This window comes from Phocoena sinus, chromosome 14 (assembly GCF_008692025.1).
Source record: "Phocoena sinus isolate mPhoSin1 chromosome 14, mPhoSin1.pri, whole genome shotgun sequence".
Lineage (NCBI taxonomy): Eukaryota > Metazoa > Chordata > Mammalia > Artiodactyla > Phocoenidae > Phocoena > Phocoena sinus.
The window spans coordinates 56,338,109-56,347,594 of NC_045776.1; the positions used below are offsets into that span (position 1 = coordinate 56,338,109).

Below are 9,486 nucleotides of genomic sequence, written 5' to 3' on the forward strand. Positions count from 1 at the left end.
GGAGTTTAACAGATGCATTTATTTTTATGGCTGAGTTTTCTTAGGATTCTGCCGATGCGGCACCTACCTGTCGAGTGCAGGGATTGACTTTCTTTTCTCCTTCCAAGAACTTATCAATATCTCTGTTTCATGCTGGAGACTTTCCACCTCACAAAGATCATGAAAGACACTCAGCTTTCCCCCATCTACTTACCTTTACTTCCTGAGATCAAAAGGCCACTTCTTAGCACGCATCCTTTTCTGCTCAAGCCTCAGGAACGCCCATCCCACAGCTGTCCTCAGACAGTGACAGTGAAGGCCTATTAAGAAGTGCTTTCAGGGTCACGAGATCTAGAGGTTTAGAACAGCCTTGGGATGCCTCGTAGCCCCATGTGAAAGGACCAAAGAGTAGGGCGAAGAAAACTTGGCTATAAATGACAACGTATTTCAAAGCTGGATATATTTTATTTATAAATAACATGTAGATACAGAGGTTAATCAGATATTCTCCAAGATCCCCAACGTACTAGCCCAGACACACCAGAGAGGAAAGAGAACGTGTTTATGTGTTTCTGACATACGGCAGCAAAAGCCAAGGCTGGTTATATCCAGACAGCTCAGTAAACAGAGTGCCAGATCACTTGCAAATTACAAGCATTGGGTTTATTTTGTTATTTGTGGGTACTCCTGAATAATTTCCCTTAATGTCTTCATTCCTATTATCTAGGCTGTACAATTATATCACATCCATTATATGACTTCAGGTCAACTTAAATTCATCCTTCAATTGTCATGAGTACTACTTAAAGAAAATTATGAACAAACCGTATTTAAATGTTAACCCCTCTGCTCCCTCCCACAGACATTCTCCCTGTGAATTTATTCCATCTGTACATGGTGTGAGACAGTCTAACAGAACTGATAAGAGATTGTTTTCATTTATTTCTCAATAGTATTCATTCTGGAAAGTGTAACATATTGGAATTCGAGAAGTATGTCTTAATATCAGTCACACTTCATATGTTGATACTTTGCTTTTTAAAAAACTATCAAACGTAAACATTGATACTCTGAAGCCCAAACATTTCTAACAAAGGTCGAATTCTTCATCTGTTCCCAGCAGCATCAACTTAGTAACTGTTGGGAAACCCAGGACATGGGACTCTAAGGACACAGAAAGCTGTGCGGTACCCACATGAGAGTGGAGCGGAAGTCATTCTGTTGCAACAGAGATGGCTTTATCCATTCACACACATACGCTCCCATGACTGCTTTCACAGCATGGTCGCTTTGTTGATCCCACTGTATTTTCACGTTTCAGTTGAGGAAATGATTTTCCCATTTTATGTGCCATTCATTCCTGATATGTATGATTTTCATAATCTCAAAAAAAATCTAATTTGTGGATGGGAAAAGAAAAGTTCCTATTAGCAAGGTACTAGTGCAAGTGCCTAGTCTGATGGCAACACAGCATTTATAAGTCCCCGGAGCTCCTTCCAAGGACCCTGCACCCCATAAGCTGACCCTAGGATATCTCCAAGATGGAATCTACAACTCCAGTTTCTCTTCAAGGGGCTGCCGACATCGGCGACTCATGCATTTAGATTCACCTGTCTTATTTTCATCTTGAAATGGAAAAAGAAATCCATAATATTTCCCAAGGATTTCTGCACAGAGAGGAAACATTAACTATCAAACAACTGACAGAACTGAGACTGAGTTCTGGAAAAGCTGGGTTCCTCCTTTTTAAAAAAACAATATATATAAATACATGCTTTGGTAAGATCCTGAGGGACTTAGAATTTGCCTTTGCTTAATATGATCTTGGACCTGAACCCACTTTAATAAAGCCTTCAATTCCATATCTGAGGAGGACTGTAACACCATTCCTTTACCTTTCCAGCACATCTTGTTTAAATATTGTAAAGATCACAGTACAGCTCTCCCTGTTTCAGCAGAAAGAACTGCTGGTTAAGGTCACAGACAGAATGCATACAAGGCCAAAGTAAATAAACATAGGGAATCATTTTTTAAAAAAAACAAACGAACTTTAGGAATGAATTGTGCTGCCAAACTACTTTTGCCGTGACAGTGTCATGTTTGGCCCGACTGCGTTTCAGAGGCACTGCGTTAATATAAACAGAATCATCTAATGCACTTCTGCAGAGCAGTGCTTCTCGGCCAAGGCCTAGTGTGAATTCATCCTACTGCTAGGTGTCGCTGACACTTTGGTCTGCTTTACTGGCAACGTTTTTGGCAACGCATCCTATGCTAAAAAAAAGGCTGGAAACCAAGCGTGTGACAAGAGCCCCATCCACCGTGTTACTTCTTTTCATGCTTCTTGGTTAATTCCCCCGCGCCCGGCCGGAAGCTGCCCCGGGGGGTGTCGCCAGCCCCGGCTTCCCTCTGCCGACTCTCCCGGGAGACCTGCTGCACAGCCCGCAGGATGGCATTCTGCACGATCTGTTTGCTGGCGATCTGCAGCTTCGCCTCTTCAGACTCACTTCCAGGTTTCTCACCTAGCCGAGAATACAAAAGGGAGGTGAAAAGAACAAGATTAATTAATTAATCTTAATTAATTAATTTTGGGAACTGTGACAGGCAAAGGCAGGTAGGAAAGGAGAGACTCTAACAAAGGTAATATCTCTAGAGGGACCCACATTAGTTGCGGGGGGGCCCTACACAGCACACACCACTCTTGTCTCCACGTCTCCCTTTCCAACACAACCTCCATGTATCTGCCCCAGTGATGCGCCCAATTTCTATTCTCATCATCCCAGCATCCTCTGCTGCTAGCGGTGGTCATGAGACATAGTCCTGGCCAATGAGGACCCTGGGGAAGTTTCTGGAAGGGGGACGGACTCATGCCCCCTTTGGCACCTTCCCTTTCTTCCTATGCAGGATGCAGACATTACACCTTTAGGTGCTGTAGCCGTCTTACAATAAGCATGAGAAGAAAGCCAACATTCTTGGCATGGTTGGGGAGAAAAAAAAAAAGAACCCATTTGGAAAGCATCATTCAGCATCTGTACCAATCCTGGACCACATACTTCTGGACTTCTTTGTATCCAAGATAAATACACTTCTTTTTGTTTCATCTGCCACTAGTCAGGTTTTATGGTACTTGCAGCAAACATATGCTTAATGGATACAACTTCACTTGGGGCTGGAGAAGAACAGATTATTATTGAATTCATATTAAGCTCCATGCTGCTCCTGGAATAGCACCCCAAGGAATGAAACCATTCATTCCTCAGAATCCATCCCCCATGATTTAGAAGAACAGGGGTTGGCACACTTTTTCTAATGAGGACCAGACAGGAAATATTTTAGATTTGTGGGCTCTACAATCTCTGTAACAAATACTCAGCTCTGCTGTGGTAACCTGAAATGAGCTATTAAAAATAAGAAATAAGAATAAATTTAAAAACCAGGCTGCAGGCCAGATTTGGCCCATGGACCATAGTTCGCCATCCCGATCTAGAATGGTGGGAATTTTCTAATTAGAAGGCAGGCAGTCTACCTAACATTGACCCTTCTCCTTCTTCCTTAAAAACAAGACAAAACCCTGATTTTACTTGGACAGCTCTGTAACTAGGTAGAGCTAGGTTCTGACCAGTGAGGTGGAGGTTCATTTAGTGAAAATTCTGGAAGAGGTCTTTAAGAGGGAAAAGGAAGGTAAAGGCCCTTTGCCCCCTCCCCATCCTACTGCCTGCAACTCTGAAACAATGGCTGTCTCTACCAGGGCTCTTGGTAACCAGGAGGGAACCTTTAGAATGGAAACCATTTTCAGGGATTTGGGAGGAAAAAGTTAGAAGGAGCTTGAGCATCCAGTGACCATGAAGCCACCATACCAGTCCTCAGCTGCCCACCTCCAGACCTTTCTCATGTTAGAAAAAAAAATAATACATCTTTTCTGAAGCACTATTATTTTGAACTTTCTTTAATCACACAACAAACTTCACACGAACTCACACGTGGCAGAATGATCATGAATCTAACACCTGGCTGAAGTGTCATTATGAAAACTTCAAATTCCACCTGTTTATATTTAGAACAATAAGTAGAATGGGCATCATTCCTTATTCAAAATCATCTCTTCCAATGTTACCTCTATTCAAATATTCTGCCATAAAAATGTATTTTAAATGGGGGTTGGTTTTCACCAGGACTGATTGATTAACAACAGAATTTATACACCCATGAGAAAAACATCACACAAGAGAATACTGCATCATTCTGGAAGACCAGACATACCTTTTCTCTTTAGACGTGTAACCGTCATTTACTCAGCATGTGTCACTAGCACTATCCCCTGAGGGATTTACAGTCTAATGAATGAGGCAAAATGAATATATTCAAAACTAAAGGATGGTCCTCGCTCCCACCCCCACCTCCCCAAAACAGCAGAATAAAGTGAGCAATCTACACCAAACCAAGCAGAGAAGCAGCAGAGCCCAGAGTCACGATGTGTAACATATTGAAACTTTAAATTGGCAGAGAAGAGTACTTCGAATATTCTCTTAGAAAAAAGAGTGAACAGTAATATCAAGAGACGCGAGGGCACAGCAATTAAGGATACGTGTTTCGAAGCACTTCAGAGCCGGGTCCAAGTTCCTTCTACCACTTACAGCCGTGTGATCTTGGGCAAGTCACCTCGCCTTCCTAAGTCTGTTTGCATATCTGTAAAACGGGCAAGTAGTATCTATTTAGGGGTGGTTGCTAGAAGATCAAGTGACGTAACACCTATTCATCACTCGGTGAGGTTCCTGAGCACTTAGTGTCCACCACTGTGTACTGGTTGGGGTACAGACTGGGCAGTTGTAACGGAGAGACTCAAACATAGAAGAGCTGACACGGGAAGACACGTTGCCTGCTCTCACCTGTAACAGCCCAGAGGTTCTCCTGCGAGTAGGTGGTCCTGCTCCAACAGGTTCTCCAAGAGTCCATTCCCTTCCCTCTCATTACTCTGCCCTCAACTGCAGGGGTGGAGCTTATTAACCAAGGTCCCATCTGGCTGGAAGGACGCCAAAGAGAAAAGGGAGGGCAGGTCAGTTCCTTTTGAGCAATTGCCACAGACCCTGTGAATATCACTCTGCTCACATTTTATGGCAGGAAACTGAATCATATGGGCACACCTACCACACAGGCGACTATGAAATAGTCTTCAACCGGGTAGCCATATGTCCAGCTACAACTCAGGGAGGTTCTATCGCTAAAACAAAGAAGCAATTACTTCCACGCAAGGGCAAGGCTAAATTGAAAAGAGGGAGGATATACACTTGCACTCCCTGATCCTCAGGGAGCTCTGGCTACGACCAACAAAGAGCATAAGTGTGTGGACAAACAAAAACAGTTCAAACGGTCCATGTTTGCTCCTGGAAAGAGTATCTTAGCCAACCAAACCAGATCTGTGTTAACTCTAAAAAGTCCCTAGTGTGAAGCTACTTTTCAATCTTTGGGTGGAGGAAGGAAGAATCTAAGGATAAGAGTAAGCTGATTTCTTAGAGAGAAAGAGAAAGAGAAGAAAATCTACTCTAAATTTAGCTGTGACTTAATATCTGAGCTAAATCGTCTTCCCCTCGTCCATCCATTATGAAGATAGGGACTTCCCTGGCGGTCCAGTGGTTCGGACTTTGCCTTCCAGTGCAGGGAGTGCAGGTTCCATCCCTGGTCGGGGAGCTAAGATCCCACATGTCTCACGGCCAAAAAGCCAAAACATAAAAAAAAAAAACAGAAGCAATATTGTAACAAATTCAGTAAAGACTTTAAAAATGGTCCACATCCATTATGAAGATAAATTGACTAAAAAGTCAAAGGCAGGGCTTCCCTGGTGGCGCAGTGGTTGAGAGGCCGCCTGCCGATGCAGGGGTCACGGGTTCGTGCCCTGGTCCGGGAAGATCCCACATGCCGCGGAGCGGCTGGGCACATGAGCCATGGCCGCTGAGCCTGCGCATCCGGAGCCTGTGCTCTGCAACGGGAGAGGCCACAGCAGTGAGAGGCCCGCGTACCAAAAAAAAAAAAAAAGATAAATGCTGGCAAGGATGTGGAGAAAAGGGCGCCCTGGTGCACTGTTGGTGGGATTATATATTAGTGCAGCCACTATGGGAAACAGTATGGAGGTTCCTCCAAAAATAAAAAATGGGACTACCATATGATCCAGCAATTCTCCTTCTGGGTACATATCCAAAGGAAATGAAATCAGTATATTGAAGAGATGTCTGCACCCCCATGTTCATTGCAGCATCATTCATGACAGCCAAGACATGGAAACAACCTAAGGTGCATCAACAGATAATGGATAAAGAGGTTGTGAGATACAAACACACACACACACACACACACACACACACACAACGGAATACTATTCAGCCATTAAAAAGGAAGGAAATCCTGCTGTTGTGACATGGCTGGACCTTGAGGACATTATGCTAAGTGAGATAAGTCAGGCAGAGAAAGAAAAATACCATATGGTCTCACTTATATGTAGACTAAAAGAAACCAAAAACCAAAAAACTCAAACTCATAGAAGAAGAGATCAGACTTGTGATTACCAGAGGTGGGAGACGGGGGGTGAAGGAATTGGATGAAGGTGGCCAAAAGGTACAAACTTCCAGTTATAAGATAAATGAGTACTGAGGATTTAACTCAATGTACAATGACTACAGTTGTCATTTGAAAGTTTCAAATATAAATTTGAAAGTTGCTAAGAGAATATATCATAAAATTCTCATCACAAGAAAAAAATTTTTTCTTTTTTTGTCGTTGTATCTATGCGAGATGATTGATGTTAACTAAACTTATTGTAGGAACCATTTCACAATATGCATAAGTCATTATGCTGTCCACCTTAAATTTTTATGATGATGTATGTCGATTATATCTCAATAAAACTGAAAGAAAAAAGTTACATAAACCTCAGTTACATGTTGTGTGTTAGATTCCTTGGCATGCAAGGAAAGATACTCTCTTCTGTTTCCTTAAGTTTTTTTGGGGGGGTGGGGGTGGGGTAGGGGGTGTTACTGTGGGGATACACGTGTCATAGCCAGACGTCATGGAAATGGTCGGCTGAGTCTTGCATTTCAGTTCAGAAATTGTAATAACCCAATATAGCTCCAGTGATTGGATTGTCTAGATTATTCTCTGCTGTTAGAGAGTTTCAACTCTCCATCGGCTGCTTCCAACTAACAACGCTCCCTTTCTTCCAGCCTGACTCCCTGACTTCGTGGCCTTTACTTACTCGTGACCTGTAGCGCTTCGTGATCTGGCACACTGCCTTCTCTCTGAGAACCTTTCACCTAAGATTCTACTAGCAACTGCCTGATTCCGGCCATTTCTTCAGTTGAAATTCCTGTGCAAGAACACGAACGACTCAACCACCGTCATCCCTGAGATACAGGACTTTCACGCCAGGCCATCGATTGAACGCCTGGGGCTCATTCTGACCCAATCAGGTTGGATCAAGAGGTGGAACACAGGAAGGAACCACCCAGGCCCCCTGGGGGTCAGAGCACAGGGTACCGGTGAGGGTGGAGGAAGCAGGCGCGCATCCAGTGTAACAACTCGCTGGTGCTCCTCTGGCATTCGCGAAGAAGGACAGGGTCTCTGAGAACATCCCGGTGGACACCCTGAATATAAGTAAGTGTGAAGAAGTGCATTACGCGGGGCGGAAGGCAGAGCCAGCCACAGAAACCCTCAGAGTCTTGTCATTTAATTACATGCATTAAATTTACTTGAAATTAATGAATCACCTACATGTTGTAGGTGGCCAATTGCCTAGTGTTAAATGATGTAAACGTCCTCTAGCCTAATTAATGTTTACCAAATCCTTTTGGTATTTCACAAAAGACGATGCATCAATTTAATTAGCTTTAAACTCAAAATGCCCAATATAAATACGCTGAAATCAAGAATGTGATGTAACCTAATTCGTCTTCAGCGTCTTTCCACCCTGAATCATAACCCGCTCCCCCCCACCCCCACCCCCACACACCTGTGGTCATGCTTCCCTGAGCCCCCTGGCTCACCCCGCCCTCAGATCCTGCTGTTCACCTGCCCCAGCCCCGGAAGGCAACTGAGGACCTCCACTGCAATGTGGTTAATAACTGGTCTTAATTCCTTATTTATATCCATTAAAACCATGCCTCTAAGGGCCATAGGAACGTCCTCCTGATAAAAATATACACTGTTTGGGCTTCCCTGGTGGTGCAGTGGTTGAGAGTCCACCTGCCGATGCAGGGGACACGGGTTCGTGCCCCGGTCCAGGAGGATCCCACGTGCCGCGGAGCGGCTGGGCCCGTGAGCCATGGCTGCTGAGCCTGCGCTTCCCAAGGGGAAGGGCCACAACAGTGAGAGGCCCGCGTAACACACACACACACACACATACACACACTATATATATATATATATATATATATATATACACACACACACACACACACACACACACACACACACACACACACACACACACACAGTTTTTTCCCCTAAGAACCTAAGTGTCATTTACCTCTATGACGTTAACCCTATTATATTCCGGTTTGGTGGATTTGAGAAAAGGTCAGTGTTCCCATTTTTGAGGCAGAAACCAATTAGTGGTTCTCCCTTGGTCGTACAGAGGAGGGGGGCAGAGGCTGTATCAGAAACGGCATCTCTAGCTGTTGCCTCTCCCCATTAAACATGCAAGTTACAGACGTCCCTATCAGGACAGGATGGGGCTCGACCACCACAGCCTGCCCCCTCCCTCCAGTGCAGCGCTGTTGATGGTGACCAGGGAGCATACTTTTTATCTTCCCCTCTGACTGCTTGAGACTATAAAGACAGGATTATCATTCATCAATGACTAGCTCATGAAGCACAGAGAACAAGAACTAATTCTGGTGCCTTTATTAATGGAATGATAGTCTATTTTCCAGCTCTGTAACTACAGGAATTTTCCATGATGGACCAGATGTTAGCTCTCACTCATCTAGGCCAAATGCCAACAAAGCCCTCCTGGCTGCCCTGCTTTGCCACTGAGCAAGGTGAAGTGACATGAATTCCTAGGGGTTTCCAAAAGGTAGACTTGAGATATGGAAAGCAAGACAGGTATGGCAGGTTGGGGACACTTCTAAGTCATATTTGATTACCACTACCACCCCTATCAAACCAAGTACAGGGCCTGAAGAATCACCCTGACTCTGCCTGCAATGGCCAGGCCTCTCAATTCAGAATGTGGCAAGCTACTCTTAGAAACTACACAGAATTCGTTATTAAAATGTCCTACAGAACAAGGTAAGATGAATCAGAAAGATATTTATAGAGCATCTGCATGCAGGGCGCTGTGAAGAGTAACATAGGCCACGAGGCCAAAGTGTTTCATTCACGCATGCATTCATTCATAGAAGAATTACCGAGCAGTTGCTATGTGACAAATACTAGGCTAGATATCAGAGATGAAAAAGGATGAGTCCTGGATCCCGCCTTATTGGAGTTTAGAATCTAGTGGAAGAGTCAGGTGTTGATCAA

The 9,486-nt window shown here is 44.1% G+C and overlaps 1 protein-coding gene across 3 annotated transcripts; it reads right to left on the bottom strand.

Moving 5' to 3' along the window:
• Window positions 1-422: 422 nt before the first annotated feature.
• Window positions 423-7,609, bottom strand: AKAIN1 (A-kinase anchor inhibitor 1). 3 transcript variants are annotated; one of them, XM_032603215.1, is made up of 2 exons: window positions 7,501-7,609; window positions 423-2,498 (listed from the first exon to the last, which is right to left on the bottom strand). In XM_032603215.1, exons 1-2 carry the CDS (start codon window positions 7,592-7,594, stop codon window positions 2,302-2,304), a joined length of 291 nt encoding a protein of 96 aa, XP_032459106.1. In that variant the 5' UTR covers window positions 7,595-7,609; the 3' UTR covers window positions 423-2,301. The 3 variants fall into 3 exon arrangements, 2 of the variants coding, with proteins under 2 accessions (XP_032459106.1, XP_032459108.1); XM_032603217.1 differs by lacking the exon at window positions 7,501-7,609 and adding an exon at window positions 4,237-4,278; XR_004345460.1 differs by lacking the exon at window positions 7,501-7,609 and adding an exon at window positions 4,863-4,929 and having other exon boundaries at window positions 2,379-2,498.
• Window positions 7,610-9,486: the final 1,877 nt, after the last annotated feature.

Bases quoted from the DNA above. Each gene is read 5' to 3' on its own strand.
- AKAIN1 (XM_032603215.1), bottom strand. From the start codon at position 7,594: ATGTTCTCAGAGACCCTGTCCTTCTTCGCGAATGCCAGAGGAGCACCA. The intron at 2,499-7,500 runs GTACCCTGTGCT...ATTCTCGGCTAG, and splicing joins TGCTTCCTCCACCCTCACCG to GTGAGAAACCTGGAAGTGAG.